At 38.7% G+C, this 25,896-nt stretch overlaps 1 protein-coding gene across 6 annotated transcripts in view; it reads left to right on the top strand.

The window, feature by feature from the left end:
• LOC118263020 (serine/arginine repetitive matrix protein 2) overlaps positions 1 to 25,896 on the top strand; it is a 124,125-nt gene that overhangs the window by 53,892 nt on the left and 44,337 nt on the right. For 5 of the 6 annotated variants that reach the window (XM_035574758.2, XM_035574759.2, XM_035574753.2 and 2 more), the window contains 2 exons: positions 6,140 to 6,283; positions 6,724 to 8,483. In XM_035574758.2, the coding sequence (XP_035430651.1) occupies positions 6,140 to 6,283; positions 6,724 to 8,483 (1,904 nt within the window). The remainder of the gene's footprint in view (positions 1 to 6,139; positions 6,284 to 6,723; positions 8,484 to 25,896) is intronic. The other variant, XM_035574754.2, reaches the window with a different exon arrangement.

Raw genomic sequence — 25,896 nt, 5'->3', positions numbered from 1 at the left:
GTTCGTGCGTTTGGTGATGCGGCGATTTGTAATAATTGTTGATATTATTACCGAAACATATGGTATTATTTGTTTTGATGTTTGTTTAGGGACAGAGAGTCTCTTTGCCCTTAGTAGTGCCTGCAGGTTGTGATGCGGCTATACCAATGTTCAGTTTCGCCGGAACGAGGTGATTACACTGACCTTTCTGGGTTTTATTGCTGAGTACCAGGAGTCTGGCTCTTTATTCCTGATCCTGTTGAGTTCCAGATTTGCCCACACGGTCGCTGATGCGTTGAGTATTTAACTTTCACTTTCTAACGATCACACGCGAATAGCTCAAAAATATACTGTTTATAGCAATTTTTACGCGGAGCTAGATGTTTCTTGTTCAAGAGTCGTACGTGTTCTCTCAACACACAACAAATGGTTGCATACGTAAAGCTTAAGACTATCAATAAGATTTGCAGGTAACAGATCTGAGATCCCTATTGCCTGCTTCATCACATCACACACGACTCTGATCGACATTAAAAGTCGACGAACTACAACTAAAGCCCGGACTAATAACAAATCAATACAATAAACAAAAAAAAACTGGCCAAGTGCGGGTCGGACTCGCCCATGAAGGGTTCCGTAGCAGCAAGTAGATGACATAATATATGATGATGATGTTATAAAATAACTTGGTTTTACATAGTAAACACTATGTTTGAACGACAAAGTTATATTTGCGTTTTTAGAAAATGTATTATTTCTGACAGACAGACATGACGAATCTATAAGGGTTCCGTTTCTTGCCATTTGGCTACGGAACCCTAAAAAGCGGACATAATCGAGAACCGGTTCATTATATTACCGATTTAATTTGTCGTAAGTAGGTCTTATCCGTTCCAGTCTTGTTTGGCTCGAATCTAGTTATAATAAACTACGGTTTATTAATCTTAAATTTGTATTTGATCCGCGGTTAAGTCGCTTGTAATTTGTTAGATTGGAGGTGATTGAAATAGTTTCTGTATTGCACTCCTACTTGAGTAAGTCGGTGTTAATTATTTACTTCCTTATTTAATTTAAAAAAATGGCGATTGATTGCAACTGTGGCAAGATCTGACAAAAGTACAGTTGCATAGGTTTATTATTTTTAACCGAATTCAAATGAAGGAGGTTCTTGGGTTTGGCTGAACAGACTTTGCTTTTCAGACTTAGGAGAAGGTTTCAGGGATACTACCTGACTTAAAAAACGAGGCGGCATAAAAATTAGAAGCGGTTCCCTTTAAAAAAGAAGATTTACTAACTTTTATTAAAAAAAAAGTTATATTAATTGAGTTTTCTTTCTAAGCAAAACTTTGACGATGCATGTACATTTTTAGCTTGTAAGCTCACGAAATTGTCCCATAAAGTTTACAAGCACTATGAGAGACCTATATGTAGTATATGTATACTATAAAGCGAATAAACCATTTGAGAGATATAGTACTGAGACATACACATATTTATGCCCTATCTAATAAACAACACTACACCGATACACCAAACCCAAATAGGTACATCAACATGAAAATAAACTAGCACTATCAGTAGTGATATTACGGTTACGGCCGGGTTACGTCTGTCAGGCTGCCGGCCCGGCATTACGGATGCCGTGCGTGTGCGCCGGGCCTACAGGGCCGACCGTTAGACCGTGTGGTACATATGTCCGTCAGGTGGCCGGCGACGGAACACGCCTGACCCACAATTATGCGACCTTAGGTTATGTGAACTGGTACTTTAGTGAACTAGTAGTTTACTGAATAGGGTAGATGACTAATTTTTGTTTTGGTGTCTGTCTTGTAGATGCTTTAAAATATTGGACTCGTATTTTTTATTTTGTTAGGGAAACAAATCCTTTCGAATTATCGCGTGATACAAAAATACTGTATGAAAATTAATAATCTCTTTAGTCCGTTAATTAGGTAATGAAAAAATATTAAACAAGTTTTTTTTTCATTTTGGCATAATACTTAGATAAAACAAATCAAAGTTTAGGAGTACCTATACGTCAAATACGTCATTTCTACGAATAAAATGTATGCTTCTACGTATAAAGTGATGTCATATGATATTTCACATAGATATATCTTCGAAAGTATTTGTTTACTTATTAAAATAAAAAATACGTGGCTAATATTTTCAAATAACTTACACAAGACGGACATTAAAATAAAAATCAGTCATCTACCCAATTGTTTTCGGAACAAAATCGTTACTAAGGAATAGTTTACGTAATCATTAAATGTCTCTGAGTACGACGGTATCTTTTTGAAATAGCAAGCATTTTTTCTTCTGTCATGTACCAGATTATCTGGAGACCTGATGACGTCATATTTAAACAGGTAATTTGGCAGCCAGTGTGCTGATAACATTAAACTGAATGATGTCATATAGTCGTGAATTTCACTATCTTGTTAGTGCATCAGAACTAGACTTGGGGCAATGGCCTGACTAACTGATGACCTTCCTTTTTTGAGGGGAGAATCATCCCAATGTCATCTCCCGCCTTGGACAAAGCAAGAGACTGACAGACTCTTACTGACTAAACACCGTTCCTGCTTCTGCTTTTCGAGCCGGAGCCCCGGTAACTCGCTAGGCTGTCCACAGCTCCAGGATGTTTTCTTAGTAGTGCTTAAATTGTCAGGGCATATGAATATGAAGTACATTTCACCAATGCTTTGCATTAAGGCGAAATATGAAACTATAATCGTAATTCTTTGAAGTTTTATTTAATCTCATGTCTGACCTCTGAATTTTGTTGCATCTGCCTGAAGGAAAACCTAATTAGATAGAATTTTTCATTTTGCACTAAAATCGTTCAATTCTTCATTGTACCAATTGCAGTCTTAATATCATTTAAACATTTGACTGTACGATTGGTGGGATGGCTGGGCTACGCAGCGTGTAGCGAGTTCGATTCCCACACGGACCAACTCTTTATATGATCCATAAATCGTTGTTTCGGGCCTGGGTGTGTGTATGTGAACTTGTATGCTTGTAAACGCACCCACGACACAGGAGAAAATGATGCGTAGGGGAACCTTCCTTTTAAAAAAATAAACAAAGTATAGGAATTAAATTGCAAATAAAGCTGCATTTTACATCAATTACAAACGAAATTATAACTAAACTTTTCACAAAACTGCTAAGTCCACACCAAAAATCTGTTTATATTGTGTTAATACGAGTAACAACATGGTGACTGCGCATGCGTGGTTCCGTAGTCGACTGACAGCGCTCAGCTGACCACCTGCCGGTCAATGACCCCGACCTGACATGTGGCTTAGTGAAGAGGCTTCACAGGCTCATACATTTGAATTTTAATACTTGACTTATAGGCTAGGAAGATTTATTAGGTTTTATTTAATGAAGTATCTGCCTCGTTCGTCGAGTGATCGCAAGTGCGACTGCCGGACAAGAGGTCTCGAGTTCGATACCCGGGTCGGGCAAAGTACAAAATTGTTGAGTTTTTCGAAGATTTTCTCAGTAGTAGCATGGAGTCTGGAATTGTGCCCGATATATGGCAATAGGCTCACACCTACTACATGCGACTTATAACACATTGTACATTGTATAGCTCTCTGCCTACCCTTATGGGGATAAAAGGCGTTATGTTGCAAATTTAATGAAGTACAGAAATACAGGACAGTTGTGTGTTTAGTGATAAAAACCTCAATACAGTAAAGTGTACCAAGTACGTATGAACTTACTAAGTACCGTACTTATAAGTTGTACTCAAATTAAAACATACCACTATTTACACTCTGATACTGTTTATCATTGAACTTGTAATACTTATGTATTACATAAACTACAATAATCATTAATGTGTGATTAAACATCGCCCAATTTGCGCACTTGACCTACAGATTAGCTTTCTAGGTATCAAATCTAGAGTTCAAGTTATTCAGGTCAAAATACGATAGCTAATACTTTTATCAATACAAATTATGCGATGGTTTTATGTTAAAAGAGAATTTACCAACTAAATATTTTTATTTGGGACTATAATTATAAAATGTATTTATAAAATATAGAATACCAAGCCTTTTAGTTCAGACCCGTGCTTCAAAGAGACAGACCACCACACATTGGTCTTAGGGCAGACTACCCAGCGTGTTATCGTGGCCCCAGCTCGAAGTGCAGGAGTAGGAACGGTGTGGTTTTTAGTCAGTAAGAGTTTGACACCCTCTCGCCTCACCCAAAGCGGGAGACACCATTGGATGATGCTTGCCTCCCTAAAAAAAAAAAAATTTCATTTTCAGATCTATAATACAAAGATTTTCATTTCCTATAATAAATAGTACTACTACATACTTTTTAAGGTCGCCATGTAACAAAAGGTTTGCACTTTAACTAAAGTTCATCTACCTTATATGACCACTTCTGTCTATAGCTAGGTACATTTTAGCTCACCAAAATAAATAGAGTAGGTAAAAAACCTCATCCGAAGAGTAAAACGTTTGATCTTAAATTATTTTTAATTGAAACAGCTTACCACCGGTAATGGTTCAATTATAGAGCGCTATTAACTGTTACAATGAAGTATTTTAATCACAAATCTGATTCGCTAAACTCCATCTAGTTTTTAGACTATTGTCTAGTCTAGACTCGGAAAAAAGATTAAAGTAAAAAAAAACTTCAAAATTGATTTCTCTAAAGATCTAATAAGTTGGTTGACTGGGCTTATGCCAAGTAGTACCTACATAATAATTATATTAGTACCTTTTTCAAGAGGGGAAAATTATCTAATGACTTCTCTCGCCAGGGTTAGGCAAGAGGGAGTGTCAGACTATTACTGACTAAAAGCCACCCCGTTCCTACTCCTGCCTTTCGAGCCGGAACCCCCGTTAAACCCGCTAGGTAGACCGCAGCTCTGGATTAGGCATCAGTCCTACTAGGCCCCAATTAAGTTTTGTTTGTTGTAACAAACTACAGCAATAGGAAGCTTAGTTTACTAACACATCTGTACATAACAATATTTAATACGTAGTGCTTATGTAGAATAGCAGATTGTATCAAAATAGTTACATCACTCAATGAGGCAACGAGAGAAAGTTCCATTGTAGTGCAACACATTGTAACTTACCATACACATACACATTACGCCTCTTTTTCTATTAGGAGACACGAATGTGTTATTAATATTGAACCCTAAGTAGACTAAGTGCCTAATTTGATATTTTTGGCTATAGGTAATGAGTGAGTATATAGTCATATCTGACCATGAGTTAAGGCAATAGTACCTAAGTATTTGTCGATAATCGCCAAGGACGACGTACATTTTTTGTATGTCAAATTTTACAACACCTCTACCGGTCGGATGTGAACTAAAATTTGCCATACAAAAAATTTACGTCGCCGCTAGCGACTATCGACAAATACTATTGCTTCAAACTCATGGTGGCATAGTACCTATTGTTGATATAACGATATTATTAGAACCCTAATAGGTAATTTTGCAGGACCTGGAAATTTAACATTTGACTTAACACGTGCGACCTTTCGACCAAAATAAGGTCGTAACTCTACAAATGATTAACTGTACCGTAATGAAACTGCAATAGTTTAAAACTATAGCGCTCATCTATTGTGTACTTACTACGATAACTTATGTTTTACAACGGTTTTACTGTTTAAGTTGAGCAGAACAGAATTGGAGCATGAAAATACTCAGCATTCCTATTTAAAAGTACCTAACTAACATCACAATGAAGATTTCACCATAACATTGTATTGTTTTGATTTTCTAATCTTTTATTTTTACTATCAGTCTAATCTTTTGTTTTTCAACTATAAAGGATTTTTCAAAATCAAAAGCTAATAATGACTGAAAATTTTGCATACGTATTTAAGTTTTCGATAAATACATAATATTGCAAATCAGGTATAAATATTGTTATCCTCCGGTACAGCAAATTAAAATAGGTTGAATTATTCAGCCATTATAATAAATATTCAATCTACAATCAAACTTAATTTTAACTCGACTTACAGCGCCACCTAGTATTGAGTAGAAAAACTAAACTAATCATGGAATATTAGTAAAAGTTTAGGGTTTCAATCATTTTAGTTAATAAATAAAATTTACTCCTTTTTCCATTTATTTATATTATTGTTTTGTTTGCAGGTGACAATGGCAGCACTCACGCTTTATACCTCGAAACCATAGTCGAGGAAACGAGTGATGATTTGCGCTCTGAACGTTCCTCTGCCGCAACATGGCTCTCAGATTCAGATGCAGATTCTGTTATTCATGTGCGAGGGACTCAAGGTAATTATAGACAGTTAATATTTGTAAGGGAATACATACTAAAAAAATATATCAATAATAGTAACTGAATTTTACTGTATAAAACGCCATCTGTCGTGTAATAGAAGTACTGTGACGAACCGCTATAAGGTACGTCATAAATAGTTCTTAACATTGAACATAGATGGCGCTAAACTAAACTGCAAGTATTAAGGTAATTCTACATTAGACTTTGTCAACATAAATGTTAGACTCGAGTCCTTCATTGTGTCTAGACCGGCTTTGGCAAGTACATTGAATGTTATCCTACATATCTCTTGGAACCAGTCCAACTAGTAGAAAGAATACAGATTTCAATACGATGTCATTGTCATTGTCGCCGTCCGGACGTGGCGACGTGCCGCGTCTCAGTAAATCTTCAGAATAACGTGTTCAGTTCCTGACGGAGTGTTCTCTTCCAGCAGGGTCGGAGTGCGACAGCGAGTCGGAGCGCGAGTGGGCGTGCCCGGCGAAGCGCAGGCGGCGCGAGCGCGCCACCTCGCCCGCCAGCTCGGGCTCGCTATCGCGTTCCTCCAGCCTCGCGCAGTTCGAATCCCTGGAGAGATCTTGCGCAGCGCCCGCCTCACCAAGCCTCTCGCCCGACTCCCTGGAGTCACCTCCGCCTTCCCCACCGCCAACACGTGTTCCAGCACCTCGCACCCATCTGTCTGCCGAGAACCTCAGCGAAGACAGCGGCTACAGCGAGCGGTCGCGGCGGCCGCCCCCGCCTGCAGTGTGCCGCCCGCCCGAAATAGCGCACCGCGCGGCCGCCGGCAGCGCGCCCTGCCTCGTCGCGTCGCCCAGTGCTGAGCGCCGCCCGCCCCGCGCCGCGCGCGCTCTCTCGCTCCCCGCCGAGCTCGACGTGTGCGCCGAGCCGCGACGTCACGCCGCGCATCGCGCGCGCTTCCGACAAACCTTCGAAGTATCCGATAGTCTGACCGTCAGCGTGGCAGACCTCACCGCCCTCGACTACAGGGGCGGCCCGCGTCGCCCGCGACTGCCGCCCCCACCGCCACCCCCTCGGATGAACAGAAATGTACCACCTCCACCACCTCCAGTCGAAAAGGTTGTCCGCCAGCCTGCCGAGTCGCCGGCGCGGGAACCCAGCGCCAGCAGCGACTCCACCACCGAGTCGGAACGAGCTTTCGCGAGAGAAATGGAGGCGACGGCGCGCCGGCTGGACGAGACAGCGCGGCGAGCGCTCGCTGAAAGCGAAAACTACGACCGCGAGCTGTCGGTGATGACAGCGAGACGACTGCACGACTCGTGGGGCGCCTGGGATGACGTGTTAGACGAACTCCGACGGCGCATAGACGGGCCGTCTCCCTCCCCCTCCCCACCACGGACGCCATCCCCAGACCCTATCAGAGAACCAGCGTTCACTTCAACCCCACTAAGGTCATCGTGTGATGCTAGAGTAAGATCAACCCCTGAGCTGCGCTCGCGAGCAACCCCACATAGAGAAACGCCAGAAGAACTCCGTGCGTCCTTACAATTAGTAGCGCCACCCCCACCAGACGCGGCGCCACCCGTGCGCTCTGTGTCTGCCGGCTCCAAGGGAGTGACGTTCTCGCCCGTAGTGGCAGAAGTCAGCTGGCGCGAAACAAGTACAAGCACCACTGAGAGCGAAACGACCGCGAGCGACGACGCGGACGACGCCGAGGTGGTAGTGGTGGAGGGGGAAGGCGAGGAGTCGCGCGCGCCGGCCGCAGAGCGCGCTGCCGCCATGACGGAAGCGGGCGCGCGCGCGCCGCGCAGCCGCATCGCCGGCTTCCTCTCGCGATTCGCGAACTTCAGATTCTCGGGGCGCAAAGAGAAAAAGACACGGGGCGCAGGCGCGAACATACGACCCTCTACGAACGGTCCGGCGACAGCGGCAGATGCGGGGCAGGGACCGCGCGGGCCGGCCGCCGGGCCGCAGTATGTGCGCATCCCGCTGAAGGAGGAGGGTGTGTCGCGGGCGGCGGCACCCCCGGTGGCGGGCGGCGTGGCGCACAAGCCGCCTCGGCCGCGCCCGCCGCCCGCGCCGCCGGCCGGCGTGCTGGAGACCGACGTGGACACGCAGCGCACCGTGCTGCACGCGCGCTCGCTGCTCGCGCTCGCGCCTCCCGACCAGCGCACTCCTCGCCCTCACAAGTCCATGGAGTTCCTGCTCGACAAGGACAACGTGCAAACTGTACAGGTGAGTCCGCTATACTCGATACCCCTCGACTTGCCTTGCGTGTCTCGAGCTGCAATGTTTACAAACAGCGCGATCGATGCCGGGCGACGACCGGCGACGCCGCCCCACCGGCGTCACACCCATGACATCTTAATATATTGTCAACTATTTAACGCAAACTGCTAAGTAAACGTGAGACAGTGACAGGGAAAGCGTAGATAGTGTCACGTCCACCAGCCATGTCAGTACGTGCTGCTGAAACCGCAGCGATGTAGGCCGCGGCGAGCTTAGAAACCGTCCTTAGACGTGCATTCAACGTCGCTCACAAAAAGGCCGCAGTACTCGTCTAAGCGAGTTAATAAGCACAATGCATCAGCTCCGTTAGCTGCGTAATAAATTACCAGCGGCCGCTATCCCCGGAGGGACATTACGACACTATGCGGGTCGTATCACACGCGATACATTTGAACAGGGCGGAGGTGAAAGTGCACACATCTGCACGCTGTCGCCGGGCATTATGTGCGCACTCCGTATCCGCCGCAATACCAGCGGTGGCCGTGCTCACATGTAACTCTATCAGACTGTATCTGTATCACCCGCTGCCGACAAATGCCCGCAGCACGGCGTTCACTAATCGATTTTCGTCCGTCAATAACTTCTCGTCGACATGTTTCCTTCCGCAATCCATCACGCTTTCCGTCGAGATAATGACTCCAAGTAGATATATAAAGCTTCCGAGCTTAGCTGGCTCAGATAAGATAACAAAAGGAACAAAGGGAGCGGGTAACATCGGCTTCTGGAATTAGTTTAAGTAGCGCCTCGACGCAAGTCAAGCTCAAAGGGTAGAGTTCATTGCGTAACCAGCTATTCAAACAACGATCGGAGATCAAATAAATTAACGTTCAATTCATGTTTTATAATACACCTCCCTATTTAGTACACATGGCTCAAGTAAAATACGGTCTCGGCTATCAGTACGCATTGAATTACTCTGACACAAGCGTTTTATGCGGCTTCCGAAGTAAGTAGTCCCTAATAACTCGTAATAAGAAACAGGAGCCTATTGTAATTCAGTCGCAGCCTGCACTACTATGTACGTCTTCCTATTCTTAGAATCGTATCGTGACTACCGCATCAAAGAATACTAGATTCAACAAAAACAATTCCACATGCTTCTCACGGCAATCAACGGTAATTTGGTGGCACTTAATACACGCATGACATAAGCCCGTCACGAGTTTAACATATCTGAAAGAGGTGACACGGTGTCGCTTGCTGGAAAACGGGGGCGCAGTGTGCACCGTTGCATTCTGTTATCTATTCAGTGACGGGTCCCGGTACACTTAGGTAATTTCTGCCCATGACACACTAATCGCGTTGTGTATGATGTCAGTGTTTGTCGTCGTGAATAATTCCTCTTGATTATTACACTTTATTTCCTTAAGGTTATACAAATGCCTCTAGAGACGTGAGGTTCGTATTATGTCTCATTCTTGTTTATGCTATTAATTCAAGAGCCGTTCGGTTCACGATGTTAGAAGCAGGTGGGGTGTGTCGCGTCTAACTACGCAATTTTATTGATGATGATGGGATTCCTATCTGATGTGTCATGTTTGTTTTGTTCAAATCAGGTTTAAATGTAGGCAATGTTTACAATACAATATGTCAAACGGTTTGATAAATTAACACGCAAATAAAAACAAGAATTACACAATTCGTACAAAAAACTGCTACTCCAATTATGTCGGAATAAGTCACACGGCCAAAAACGAAAGTTGCCATTGTTTCAGCCACAAAACACCATAATGGAAATAATGTGCCAGGCAGGCCATTGACATTGTTGGCCATTCATGAGAATTTCAAACAAATTTCTATTAGCCTTGTCCGACTTGACCAAACCCGGCCTCGCGGCGTCGAGATGAATGGCGGTGTCAATATTTATTTGTGTTACAATAATAAGCTACTGTTAGACCTTCAAATTAATAAAAGGTTATTTAATTGCGAAATTTAGTCGCTGTTTTTATGATAACTTAAGTAAGCTCAACAACTGACAGACAGGTGACAAGGGCTTGAGTTTGTGGCGCCCGAGTGCGACAGATTAATTAGGATTTCGCTTTTCTTAAACAACGTAGATGTAGGAATTTAAACACAATTTACGCATAAAACGAACGTTGATACCGATCGACTTTTTGTTAATAACACAATGCAATGCACATCTGCAACACGTGGTAAAAAGAAATACCACAAAGAGCCAATTCCCTTACAAAAATCAGACAAAAGGGAGTCCCGTAATTCTCCTGCGCCAAGAGGGAGCAAGTATTCTTAGAATGCACCCGAGTGATTTATTTGCAAGCCGTGTCAACACGCTGCATGGAACAGGACGATGCATTACAACCGGTTATATCACATCAACATTTACTTCGACCTTGCAGTTGCACGAGTCGTGAGATTTTTACCAGATAAATATCAGCTGTTGCAATCGTTGCCTCTGTTAGGTTTAGAAACAATAGGTTACCTACATTCAGGGTTGGCAATGTTTAAAACATTTGTTTTAAACACACGTTTAAAACACTGATTAAAACACTACAAAAGTATGTATCATGTTTAAAACATGATTAATACTAATTTGTTTTAAACATGTTGAAAACACATAAAAAAAACTCTTTATACTTTTACACTCAAGAAATTAAAAACCTAATGGTATATTTTTTTACTAAAGAGTTGGCAACATGGATATTACTAGATAGGATTCCCCTGACTGACAAGCGGTAATGCGGTGAATGAATGTTCATAAAACGCGGGGATTTCCCGGTTCGCTTTTGGTGGACACGTATTTTTTCAACCGACTTCAAAAAAAGGAGGAGGTTTCTCAATTTGACCGTATATTATATGCTTTTTTTACGTAATTTTGTTCGGCGTTATTAATTAACTATTACAGTGCGTGTATGTGTGCTGTATTATTTGGGAAAAAAATATGATAACAGGGCGGAAGAAAGACCCGCTTTGGCGGAACTTTATAGAAATTCCAGCTTTTTTATTCATTTTATACATATTTACGTGTTTAAAACAAGATTAAAACATGTTTAAAACAAGTCAATTAAAACAGCAGTGAAGCATTAAAAAAAAACATGTTTTTTTTGTTTTTCAATTAAAACATGATGTTTTTTTCTTTATAAAAAAAACATGTTTTTTTTCCAACCCTGCCTACATTACGTGGTTATTAGGTAACATTTCGATTCTAGATTAGCGCACTGATTGTTGGTTACCGATTGTGCATTAATAGATATTAAGTATTCTATTGTATCGCTTTTTAAATGGTTTAATCGTAAATGTTAAACTTATTTAGGTCTTTTATGATATTGATAAAATTGAAAGGATAGCAGATACGAACAGGATGTCTTAAGCAATAACATTCTGAATTAAAGCCACTAGTCAAATACTTGAATATTTCTAGTTCCTAGTTAACTACAAAAATCTACGATCGGTTAACTACTAAATACATAAACATCATCTCAATTACACACTGCAGAAACTGTAAAGCCACAGCCAAAAAAAAAGACGTTGAACAAAAAATTGCTCGACCCGTCAGAGGCTCAGAGGTCAACTGAGTCGTCATTCCTCACAGAACACTGAGTGATTATGTATGTATGTTAGTCATACAAAATGAACGGAATACTAACGTTGGGCCGCGGCGTCGTGCGTGAATGCGTGAAGCTATGAGAACACCCAGCTGGGCAGCTAATTAAAGACTTCGTACTTTGTGTACCACTTTGTTAGCGAAAGTATTGTAAGCACGCGTGGGGGGCCGAAAATGCCACGTTTTTGCTCCTACTGCTTTATTTTTGGGGATAGAATTTAATGATTAAATTATACTTTTAATTAATACTGGTTAAAGATGATTAAAATATGTTGTTCGGGCACGCTTAGAATTTGAATTAAAGTTATGTGAAACATCTCTATAAAATAACCACGGGTTCTAAAACGGTAAAAAAAATAATGTCACGTCCACAGCAAGCCATAAGAACTAGAATTCCAGTACCTAAATTTTGTTGGTGCATCCATATTCTACAATTATTATGAATTTTATTTAACAAGAGTCCAGAATCTGGCCAAACACTCCCTTAAGTTACAAGAGGAATAGATTGGTCCTCCTACTACGTAAATGAGTAATTCAGACCACCCATCTATTTACTACTATGGCGAAAAAATCCGATAATACTTAAGCAGACTGTAATATACTCTGTAGTATCCTATCTGTCGTATATAGGTACGATATAGTATCCTGACTGTAGTATCCTCAACCTATTTCCTAACAAAGACAAATCAATCAGTAAGCAATATAAATGAATCAATTTCTCATAAGCAAGTGAAAAAATGTTTTGTAATGCCGTAACATACAAAATATCGGTGAAACAATGGCGTTTGGCTCGTAAAAAGGCCGTAAACCTCAATACTCAATAGATTCATGGCTCGCAATAAGAACCTGTTACTTGTTACACTTGAGGTGTTGCCCTGTACAAGTTATTAAAATAACGAGACCTATGAATAAGCATTGTTTCGTTTATTACCAATTTTGTTCGTCTCTGAGTTTACCGTCTGCGGCTTCAGCTGCGAAAAACTTAAAAGATTTATCTTCAGCAGCTCTTGTAGAAGTATCAGAGGTAAATGTCTGTGTTACTGCCTGAAATGCAAGTTTTATAATAGTGAAAAATTTTTCAAATCTGTTTAGTAATTTCGGAATATGGTCGCAATCAGTCGCTTTCAACCAGCCTGTCTGGAATTCATTAGGGAGGGCTATGTTCTGCTGTGGACGTCTTATATGATGATAAATTTCAGAATCTATCTAATGTGAAAAATCCAAAGAAGTATTAGTTATAATGTCTTTTTAACACATTAAACGCCGTGGTGGTCACCGGTGACCGACGTTAGCGGAGGATTTGCCATCAACAGTTTTCTATTGTCAGTCAAAGATTTAATATTAGTGTAGACAAATAACTAATGGAAACAAGAACAGGTTCGTCGAATAAATCATAGAAATATCATATTTGTATGATGTTCCGGTTATACCACGTGGTATGCAAGTTTCCAAGTATTGATTTGACCCAGTTTTTTCGAAATATCCATCGCATATACGAGAAAAGAGATTGATTGTTTGCTAGCAACGGGATTGAGATGAAAAATCGAAAATATCGCGTTCTGTTATTGTTAGCCGTTGCAAAAATATACTTAGCTAGTTTTGAGTGTTTATCTTTTGCAAAATTATGTCTAGTTTGAATGATTACTCTTTTAGATTTATGGATTCCAGGCTTTAATTTTGTTTTTATTTCATAATTTCCCTATTTCGCACTGTTGAAAGAATGTAGTGTCGGTTACGTTACGATAGATTGGATCCCGAGTCTGAAAAACTAAAGATTTAAAATCTTCTGCATGCAAGCCATAATGCCTATTTGACAAAATATCTTCAATCAATCATTAACATATATGCGTAAAAGTCTGTAAAACAGAGTTTACTACCCCTTTCGTGAAAAGGCACAATTTTATATTCATGTTCTCGTGTGAATATTTGTTGCTGTCATTGTAATGTCATAGCATTTATGCAATTATGGCGATAGATCACTTTCTTTTCACACGTGCTGTTTCTCTGCCATGTTGACTGACACGTGTTCTTTTAAACGACAACGCAATGACTTTCTTTTGTTGTAAGATAAACAACAGCCTTTTTAGACCTTACCATTAGCTTTGTACACATAAATAAGCTCTCATTATGGTATTTCTTTGCTTCTCTTTTCTCCAAAAGAACAGCCAATAGAGAATTGCTGTGTTATTCTGAAAGTTATTGGTCTGGTTAGGTCATTATGGTATAAGGTATCTGGTTAAGTCATTTCAACAATCATACTTTAAAAATGGTCAAAATACCCATCCTGAAAATGTCATAATACTCATCTGGCGTAATTTTGTAATTCTTCTCTATTCTGTTATCGTCTAGCGCCTGTAGAGCATTATCCAATTTGATTAAAAACAGTTTCAATTTCAAAACCAACAAACCTAATTCAAACTTTCAATGTTGCCCCATAAATCAAATTTTACGTAACATATTCATGGCAAATAGTGATGTCCGAGCGTTGTCCGGATATCCGTGTACCTGCCCGGACGGTGGCGGTTAAATTGAATTCCCTGCATCCGTCCTGCAGTGGCGTGCACAGATAATATATGTAACTATACAGAGTGTAACAAAATACCCATATACATCAAGAAGCACTGAAGAATACAGGTTGAATAGAATCTCTATACAAAGTTTCAGCTTAAAATACGTTTAAAAAATTGGTACCAAACACTTGGTGTCGCATGGTTCTTGATTTTAAATCATCATACAAACGTATCACAACATTACAGGGGTCACTCGCTAATCACGAAACATTTATGGCAATAAATCTGATCGCCTAGTACCTGTATTTACGTAATTTTGATGTTCGGTTTCTGGAATTTTATGTATTGGAAAAATTCATAACTTCGTTCCATGAAAACATGAGTTTAAAAACCCTTTCCGTATCGTTTATGTTATCTAGAAACCGTGCACTTGATATGTATACCCCCTTTTTGTTACACCCTGTATATGTAGACACAAAATATCATAGCAAGGAGGAAATATTACTTACTATCAGATTTTATTGAAACGAATTTGGTCGGAACTCGAGTTCATTGGACTTGTTTGGAGGAAAACGGATATACTCATACTATTTGAAAGGACAAATAGCAAATAGGTACATATATGGCTTAAACTTATTCATACCGTGTTTGTTATTTTAAACATCGTATTAGGAAATATGTATTTTTAAAAACTATGTAGTTTAATGTCCAAAAAGAAATAGTTTTTTTTTGTCGTACTTCTGTTGCCTTGGGCGAGGCGAGAGGCAGTGTCAGACTCTTACTGACTAAAAACCACCCCGTTCCTTCTCCTGCTTTTCGAGCTGGAGCCTCGGTAAGCCCGTTAGGTAGTCCGCAGCTCCGGATCAGGCATCAGACCTACTGGGCCTCATCTGTGGTGGTCTGATGGCTCTTAAAACTAAAATGCTCTCGTATAAAGATATAGATACGATGCCATGTTTTCTCAACATGAAATAATGATATTTCTTCACATTGTACTTCTAATACTTTTATTAAAATACTTACAGCTCCAAGTGTTATACAATGCACACGTTGTTCGTACATTCATCATCATAATAACAAAAACAAGAGCAGTCGACCACATGTTCGGATGACATTACAATCGGGACTCTCTGACTCACTGCACCAGGGATGGCGAACCATTGGCACGCAGCACAATATTTTGGGCACGTCTTTGCACACAAAAACTGCCTTTTGCCTGTCTTTATTTTCAGATATGAAATTGTGATTAACACAAATGAAAAAAGCTTCAGAATAATCTGTAATATGTGTAATAAAATGGCGGGCGAGAATGCACTCGAATTGACTATTACAGTATAGGCTAGCAGTTTAGAATGAACTTTGGTTAACGAAAAAAAATTTTTTCAAATTTATGATGGACCATATTATAGCTTAGGTATCAAAAAAGATTTATTTAAAAAATTGTCACGTTGTCACGTAAAGGTTTGCTATCTCTGCAATACACACTGGCCACATCATCCCGAATGGCATAAACGTCAAATTAGTCATTCCATTTTTAAAAACTACTGTTTATGGTGTTCTATGTAATTAATACTGGCCATCTATTTATTATTTCCCTATATGTATTTACAATAGAGTTTCATTACGTCAATTATGGCCGTTAAGGGAATTCACTCATATTATGTTTGTCTGAGTAAATTGCATAAATAGGCATGGAGCTACAGTTTCATTGTTATTTGTGGTGAAAATACCCAATTAAGGGCATTTTTAACAATAACCCTATCATACATACCATAAAAGCAGAAAATAGGGTAGATGACTAATTTTTCACTCACTTCTAGGTATGATTTATACATAGAAATGATATATTTGCTCGCACTTCTAAACTTCGATTCGTGTCATTGAAGTATTATTACCTTATATGACTAAAATAAAAAATACGTGTCTAATATTTTTTCATATCCTAACTGAGGGTCTAAATAGATTTTAAATTTGTATCCCTATCATTCCTATTATGTTTATTGGTCATTTATGTAGCTGATGTAATTCTTAGGTTATACCAACGAAGTACAATAACCAGGAAACAGTACGAAACAAAGCTAACGTCCCACTCACTAATTTCTAGCAGTTTAACGGGATTAAAATTAAAAATTCAACGAAACAAATCCTACAAATCCTACAAAACGGGTCCCCAGTTAATGGCTACCTCTGACCTGACCTTTATCTTAATTTAAAACGTTGAATCGCAACAACGGGGTTTAATTAAAAAGCCATCCAATTATGGCGTCCATTAGATAATATTTAATGAAAATGGACACAATAGGAGTGAACGAGGTCTGGTGGCGGGAGCGCTTATCCGGGGCCATTCAGTTGATTAGCCAGACCCAGTTACCTGGTTATATCAATCTGTAGCTGATATTGAAAAGGTCAGCCGTTTGCATTTGTATCATAGAAGTGGGGTATCGAAGGAAGAGGGAAATGGGTTAGGTTGGTCATAATTCGCAATAAGTATACCTACTTGATTGAATGCAATAACTTGACGTTTCATATCGCGGGTAGACATCAAATTACGCCAATTTTTCATTAGGTACAAGCAGTTATGCATCTTTAATATTAATAATAAATTATTTATAAATAATCTTTAATAATATGAGATTACAAAACCATATGAAGCCTCTGAAACCTAAACCTGTTAGTCAGGAATAAGCGCCTTCTCCCATTCATTACACAACAATTTATGTCAAACTAAGTTTTACAGAGTAATTTTATTATTGTACAAAGAAAAAAGATGGACTTATTTACCAATTGATCCCTAACGCCATCAATCAAGTCAATGTGACATTTAAGGAAAACAAAAGAATGTTTATTCACTAATTTGAAATAACGCCATAAATAAGTACTTCTATATTTATGGCCACAAATCTTAAGCTGAGGGATTATTCCTCATACATTTAAATTAAGAAAAACATCGTATTGCGATGAAAACAGTAATCAGTTTAAGCTCTTCAAAGAAATACGTCTGAGTATTACACTGATGTGATATAACTGGATATGATCGTTCTCTCGTAATGGAAAGCTTGTGCGTACTTTTATATAGTGTGTAATTGTATATACAACCTCAGCGAATCAAACTTCTAAAGAATTTCTATTTTTGAGCACGCACATGTAAACATTTCCAGTTCGCATACTCTTTATATCCTTGAATTCCAAAGTATGTTTTATTTGATTAGCATGTTTCTACTAACGCAAGTTTTCGTAGAATCGCGAAATTCTTTATTTTTCGTGTATATTTTAAACATACACAACGTCACGCCTTTTTATCCCCAACGGGTTAGGCAGAGGTACACATTATGGCATGTAATGCCGCTATAAAATGTACACACACTTTCCACCTTTTGTGTTATAAGTCCCATGTAATAGGGAGTGAGCCTAGTGCCATATGCTGGGCACAATTCCAGACTCCGTGCTTCTACTGAGAAATTTTCGAAAAACCGCAAAAACCCAGTAATACTTTGCCCGACCAATGAGGCAGTCAAGCATCGTTCTAAAATTGCAACAGTCACCTAAATAAGGGGACACCCACGTTATCCTCCTAAACTGTCGAGTCTTTAGGATATTCGTAGGCATTCTTGTTTAGCTCATAAATATCAGTTCAAAGGAGCGTGGGAAGTCTTTTGAAAGCTCAATTGCCTTTGCTTCATTGTAATTCAAAACCGGAGAAGTAAATATTACGCCATAAAATGTCGATAGGGACATGCTTTACGCGTTACTTCCACATCTATTGACGTACTTCAATTCATGTATTTTATACAGAATTTGAAGTAAGAATGAGGTACATTCACCTTGCTATTGTAAATTGAACCCTATGACGGTTAAGTAAATGTTTATTATTGAATGTTTTGTGTTACTATCACAGGCGTAAACGGTTTTCCGTTTGTCGACGATTACGCGCTATTTCGTGACATGTCGTTTGACAGTTCATAAGAATGGCGGGAAGCAGATCGTCACCTGTCAATTTGCCGCCAATTGAGTTAATTTCCTGTTCAGTTTTTCGATCTGTATTAGGAACAATATAATTGGTAATTTGCTTCACATTTGTCTTTGATGTTGCTGTTTCATTTTCCTCTTGGTTTTCCTGTGTTTAAGAAGTAGTAAATGGAGATAAAATGGTCCATTTATTCATTTAACGAATCCTGGAATATTGCTTAGTCATTCATGATGACTTATTCGTAATAAAATGTGACTTTAAGAACATTTAAAATTAACATAAACGCGAGTAGAAACTGTAGAATTTATGATTTATTATTAATTAACATAATAAAATAACTTATTCAGTTAAAATGGCTAGTTTGTGAATTACGAGAATAGATGTAAACTGTCAGTTGAGTTACGTTAATTATCGAAATAATTTATTCTCCATTTCCCAACCACTCTTACTTCGATAAACTTCAAATTAAATTAGAATTTATTCTCACTATTAATTATTATGTGAAAATGTTTAACAAGATATGTAGTGAGTATTGGAAACATTGCATTATCATTCTTGTGTACTTGGAAATAAAATCTATTTTACCTAATTGTTGCTAAATATTGTTGCTGGTACCTACGTGTGTCTGCATGCCATTTTCAATTTAAACTTAGAAGACCGTTCCGAATCGCAGTGGACAGCTTGCTCGAGTACATTGTATAGAGTTTGTTTAGAGAAAGTTCCGATTACAACATACAGAGACATTTATACATTTCGTATAACTATTTTATTTAAAAAAGTAAAGCTATTTGCTTAAAAAAATCCGGTTGCTCAAATAAAAATTCTTAAAGAAAGAATTTATTTTAATAATAAACAACAATCTATTATTTTTTTTTTATATTGATTTATAAACAGTTATTTTATTAAAAAAAACAAACATCCGAACATAGTACCTCCTCCTTTTTTGAAATCGGTAAAAATAATGCTATTCATTTGTATAAAACAATCCGGTTGCTCAGACAAAAATACTTAAAGAAATAATTTATTTTAATAATAAAAAACAATAATATATTTTTCTATTTTATATCGATTTACAAACAGTACTTTCGTCAATAGAAATATGGGTTACTTCACTAGCGGAATGTTGCCAGCCATATTCAGTAACGTTGGCGGAAGCGCGGTTTAAATTTGGAATAACATCGTATGCCACGCAGACGATCCTCGAATGCTAATTCCACAACTATCCCATTTGAATTTGGAACGTTCCCGATGAATGATGTTCTTCGTATGGCCAGTAGTGCGAAAGGATTTAATGTTTAGGTATTACGAGAATTTCATTGGAATTTGTACGTAGATAATATTATAGTTAGTATGTATACTTAGCTAGTGCTCATTATTAAGGGGGGAAACTTGCCTTGGGCGAGGTGAGAGGGAGTGTCAGACTCTTACTGCCACACTCAGAGACATTTAATGAATACTTAAAGTACTTATTCCTTAGTAACGATTTTGTATAGAAAACAATTACTAAGGACTGGGTTAAGTAACCATTAAATGACTCTGAGTGCGGCAGTTACTGACTAAAAACCACCCGTTCCTACTCCTGCTTTTCGAGCCGGAGCCCCGGTAAAACCGCTAGGTAGTCCGCAGCTCTGGATCAGTAGATAGTGCTCCTACACTAGTTGTAACGTGAACGTCACTTCTAGAATCTCATAGCTCTATAAAATCACAAAACTAAAATTTTTAATTATTTATTTTCAATTTTCGATCAATAACTTTCCTTTTTCTATTAATTATAGATGGCTCGTAAATAATGGTATTACTTATTTTACTACGGTAAACACTACACCATTAAAACTAAATCCCCCATCTAAAATTTAAACAAGATTAAAGTATAAAGTAATATTAATAATAACTACGACGACACTTTCATTCGTGTTTACTATCTCCAAACGCTACGAAGCAGTAGGAAGCCATTTTTCAATTTATTCGTCGGCCATTACAAATTGCATTAACAATAGTCGTGGTCCGTATTATTCCGTACCGACTGTGGGATGACTTGAGCAGTGTCGGCGTTAGGGAGGGGCGTGGTGGGGCGATGGCCCAGGGCGCCAAGGTTTAAAGTTGGAGTCTCTTGCCTCTCCTGGTGCAAACCCTCAGAACTGTGCTCTACGCTCTGTGCATATGCATATTTTTTTAGATGGATTTTTTGAGGGTTTGTGGTCGAGGAGCGGTGCTTTTTTTTTGAGGGTGGAAATCATCCAATGACTTCTCCCGCCTTGGGCGATGCGAGAGGGAGTGTCAGACTCTTACTCACTAAGAACCACCCCGTTCCTTCTCCTGCTTTTCGAGCCGGAGCCCCGGTAAAGCGGTGCTTACGCTTACGATTCGTGCTTACGCTTACGATTGGTGCAATACTGGCGCCCACTTGAGTCTAGTGGGCGCCACAATATTTTCGCCCGGGGTATCAGTGGCCCTTACGCCGGCACTGGACTTGAGCGTCCAGTTACACTTTAAAAGATGGAATTAATCCTGTTGGAACGAACTGTAATTTCATTTAAAGCTGTTCCATTGCGAAAGTCATCGTCATGTTAATAAGGAAGCGCTATAATGTAGGTACTTAGTTCGCCAGACGTTGAGCAAAAAGATTTTACTCTAACGAGGTTTAGATGATGTCTAATGAGTTGCCCGATTCAAAAAATGCAATACAACAAGATGTTTTTTTTGATGTAACAACTTTCGCGTTGGTTGGTTTTATGATTATTTTGGTTTGGTTAGATGTTGTTTACGTAAGGTGTTAATGTCGCTTAATAGCTCTAAAAGATGTTTTTGATGACGTTTTCATTTTAACACTGTTGTCGCTAAGTAGCTCAAGGTCAGATAGTAACGGCAGCAATATGTCAATACGGCAGATATATATGTTTTTTATAAGCAATTTGAAGTACAAGTCAAACATTGTTACTTATGTTTACTCAGAATTTTATACGCGAAATATTAATCAATTTTGTCCTGAATTATGTCAATATTGACTCCTAAGTACACTAATATAAATCTAATATGTATGTACTAACTCAATATAAAATAATTCAACTAAATAATAAATGTATCACGTTCAGTACGCGCGCACCATTAACGAAGTTACCTAAAAAGCTTTCAACGCCATTTAATTTTGCATCCGACCTTCTTGTGATTGACGTTTATAGGCAGTATACCTATCTATCTTGCGCAGCCACAGACTAAAAAATATTGCATACAGCCAACAGCGCTGACTCGTAATCTTTATAATCTGTGCAATTCTCGAGTCAGCTGTTTCACGCAGCGATAAAAAGAGTAACGACCACTCATCACTGTACAGTATTTAATGACGAAGATTATTCCTCTGACGTCATAAAACTGCTGTTAAAGCTTCAACTCCACTTATAAGTAGTTGGTAAACATTTTAAGAAAAAAATATGCGTCATTTTAGCAGATATTGTCAGTTGAGGAAGTGTCTTTAGTCGTCATTTTTAAGGGGGAATCCAATGACTTTTCTTACCTTGGGCGAGGCGAGAGGGACTATCAGACTCTTACTGACTAAAAACCACCCTGTTACTACTCCTGCTTTTCGAAGCCAGAGCCCCGGTAAACCCGCTAGGTAGTCCGCAGCTTCTGTGGTGGATTTTTAAAAAGGTTAGCCCTTGTCAAAAGGAGGTTTATACTCAAGTAAACAGAAGTTGTAAATAAAGCGATAAGACTTCCTAGATTTAAGATGGAAAGCGAGATATTCATAAGCGAAGTCTTAAATCTCTGTAATCTGCTTACAGTCGGGGCTCCAATTCTGCTAATTTATAAACGGGACGTCGGACTCGGAAGTTGGCGAATTTATTTGAGAAATGGTTATTTAGTTTATCACGGAGTTTGCTTGAAATTAACGGAGTTATATCTATAGTAACATGAAATGTTTTTTCTCTATATTTCCATTCCTTCTGTAACCTACATCCTTTGATAAAGGATACACGGATCAAAGCCGGAGGCATATTGAATTTTCCGAAAATATATGAGCAAAAATGATTTCATTAAAGCCCGCGTCACACGACCCACCCTACCATATCAGTTCGTGTTTGTTTTTAGGTCACCTTGTTCCCTATCTACGTTCACTTGCTGAGCTAAAACGTATTCCATAAAGTGTAGATAAAAGTTTAACGTGCTTCGTGAAATGGAACGCGGCTGGAGAAAAATAGAGCGAGTATTTTTTTAATCTGTGGCTCTCTGTTTGTTGTCTGTTGAAGAGGTTGATTGCGAGAGTTTTACGGAATGTTGTCGAGTTGAAGATTTATTTGTTTTACAACTGATTTCTTACGTAAACACTCTGTCAATTCAATAGATATGTAGTTCTAACACTTCTAACACGATGGACAGTTATCCTGATTGAAATGATGGTTGATTAACATTTGAAAAGCCGCTTTAAACTTTAGATTTGTTAACAAATTACATGCATTTTTTTGAGAAAATAAATCGCAAATCGAAAAGAGCTTAGTCACGAAACGAAGGCTGTTAAGTGTTCAAGCAGCAGTGCTCCACAGAATTTTGGCAATATTCCAAATAGGAAATTTGGATTCAACAGCGAGTGCTCTCCAATGCACTTTTGGACCCTCCCTCCCAATTTTCCACGTCTAAGCACATCGCCGGTACACTAAGCAATTACGTCAGCTCGACCGCGAGTAATGAGCAAAATTTATACAATTTTATGGCAGAGGTTGTACTAAGGATGTAACAGGCTGAATAAGGGATGAGCCGGTATATTTTTAATTAAAAAAAATATTACCGACGCGCGGTTATTTTTAACGAACGACGAAACAGTTTTAGGGAGTTTTAGGAAACAGAACATCTATTTAGAAATACGTACGTACGTAAATGTAAAAAAATGAATTTAATTGTATTATATTGTACACTACATGGCAGCATGCACATTTTACGTTATTTTAATATTTATTCTAGTATTTACATACAGTAGCAATGAAACATTAGCTTGTTTGACATACAAAGAGCATAGCAAATATTGAAAGGCCGCCACCAATTCAACAATATAGGCATTTCAACTCGTGTGTCTCGTTGCGTAACTCGACGTATTAATTAAAATGCTGCAAGCACTTCAGTGTAAGGATGTCAGTTATGATATCGATACCTATCGTACATCATTTGGAAAAACAATCATGGCGTCCATCCGTAGTGATGCGAATGGAATTTTGATTTCCGAATATCTAAATATAATTCTTAATAACCTATTTGAAAAGAGGATCGTAGACAGATGCTTGGTAAAAAGCAAATATAGATAATGACCAATTCACACTCTAAGCTTTAAAAATCTTAACCGGAACTGTGTACTACCTAGCGGGTTTACCGGGGCTCCGGTTCGAAAAGCAGGAGTAAGAACGGGGTGGTTTTTAGTCAGTACTCTTATTGACACTCCCTCTCGCCTCGTCCAAAGCGGACAAAGCCGTTAGATGATTTTCCACCCTTAAAAAAAGCTTTAAAAATCTTCACACAGAAAAATATTTTGAACTCAAATCAGCCCTTGATCCAAATATTCACCCCTTTCTCACCTTAACCCCTTGAATTTAACGCCCCTTTCATCGAGAAGTGCTTACGTAATGACGTAGCAAACGAGCGGAGGGAGGAATGCGGGCTCGGGCACTGAGTCAAACGGGACATTTATTTTTTCTTATTATTGACACCCATTCCAAAGGGGAGTAGGATATCCGGATGAACTCGGAATAGCGAACATCATCTGGTATGTATTTATTTCTCAAAATGGCTACTGAAAAAAAAACATTGTGTTTATACTTTTGTTTGAATATCACGTTCCAATTTTTGTATCTCTTGCTTTTTTTAAATACTAGCGAACCGCCCCAGCATCCCGTGGCTGCAATGGATGCATGTATTATACATATAAACCTTCTCTTGAATCAATCTGTCTATTAAGGAAACTGCATCAAAATCCGTTGCGTAGTTTTAAAGATTTAAGCATACAAAGGGACATAGGGACAGAGAAAGCGACTTTGTTTTATACTATGTAGTGAAAATTACTACTTAAAAAAAATCATTGTATTTATACTTTCGTTCAAATATCACGTTCGATTTTTTTTATCTCTAGCTTCAATACTCGAATACAGAATTCACGCAATAAATTGACATATCCGCCGAACGATTTCAAACTGCTGTCAAAATACACGAGAAAATGAAAGTAGTTAATCAAATACGGCTTCAAAGATAGCAATCAATCATTTAATTATGAGCATGCCATGTTGTACCTGGCGGGCTTCCAGTTCGAATTAATAATATATCGGCTAACGAACAACCCGCCATTGTACTTGTACTACATGAAGCTTTCATAAACTTGAGTTGTACGTTTTAATGAGCTCCATTGTGGATCTCGACCTTTTTGCTTGTTTTATGCCGCTACTGATTTTTAGGTTGGCAACGAGCAACAATCAGCTGTTATGAAAAAGTTGTCGGTTCAAATAATTTCAAATTTGGAAAGGGTACATGGAAAAAGGTTTTAATCAAAATTTTCCTGTCTCGTTGTCAAGCGGAGGGTGGGTTTATGAAGCCAGTATCCATTGTGAACAGTTACCACAGGAGTCGTTTGTCACAGTTTGATGGAACACACATAAAAGGGAAGCAAACATTAAAAGTTAAAACATCACGCGTTTCCTAGACGAATAAAAATGTTGGGCTTAACAACTAATCCTACTTTTGCTCAGCTTCGTGATTGTACTTTTTACTGCCTCACATATTACAGTAAGCCATGTTTCACGAACTATTTAGAACTTTATTGTTGAATCGTAAAGTGAATTTGTTTTGTGCTACAAAAAAGAAAATATTGAAATGTTAAAAATATTACATTGCATGAAACATCTTTGGATGCTAAAAAAAGGTATTATTCCAATAATTACTCGTACATTCATTGTGAATACGTCTTCTTGGTTGTATACATACAGTATGTTAACCCGCAATAGTTATAGCATCCATACAAGCTAAAAAATATATTATCATTCAAAAACAAAACATTTTATATTACATTCAAATATTCACCAAAAATTTTAAACCGATACGTAAAAGAAACACTGTGCACGCATAGTTGAAGGAAGGCAACGTTGCAATTTATTGCTTATTTTTCTATGCTGATATTTTTATTTTAATCTATTAATAATTTAACATACTGTATATCTATGCATTCCTTCTGATCACATAACAAAATGGATGTTAAAAGCTAACAGCTAATACAACGCCAGACAATACGACCGAGATTCCCAAAAATGCTATAAAACCGTGATAAATTCGACACAACAATTCCTCGGTACT

The sequence above is a fragment of the Spodoptera frugiperda genome, chromosome 12 (assembly GCF_023101765.2).
Source record: "Spodoptera frugiperda isolate SF20-4 chromosome 12, AGI-APGP_CSIRO_Sfru_2.0, whole genome shotgun sequence".
Lineage (NCBI taxonomy): Eukaryota > Metazoa > Arthropoda > Insecta > Lepidoptera > Noctuidae > Spodoptera > Spodoptera frugiperda.
This window is presented reverse-complemented; position numbering and strand designations above follow the sequence as displayed.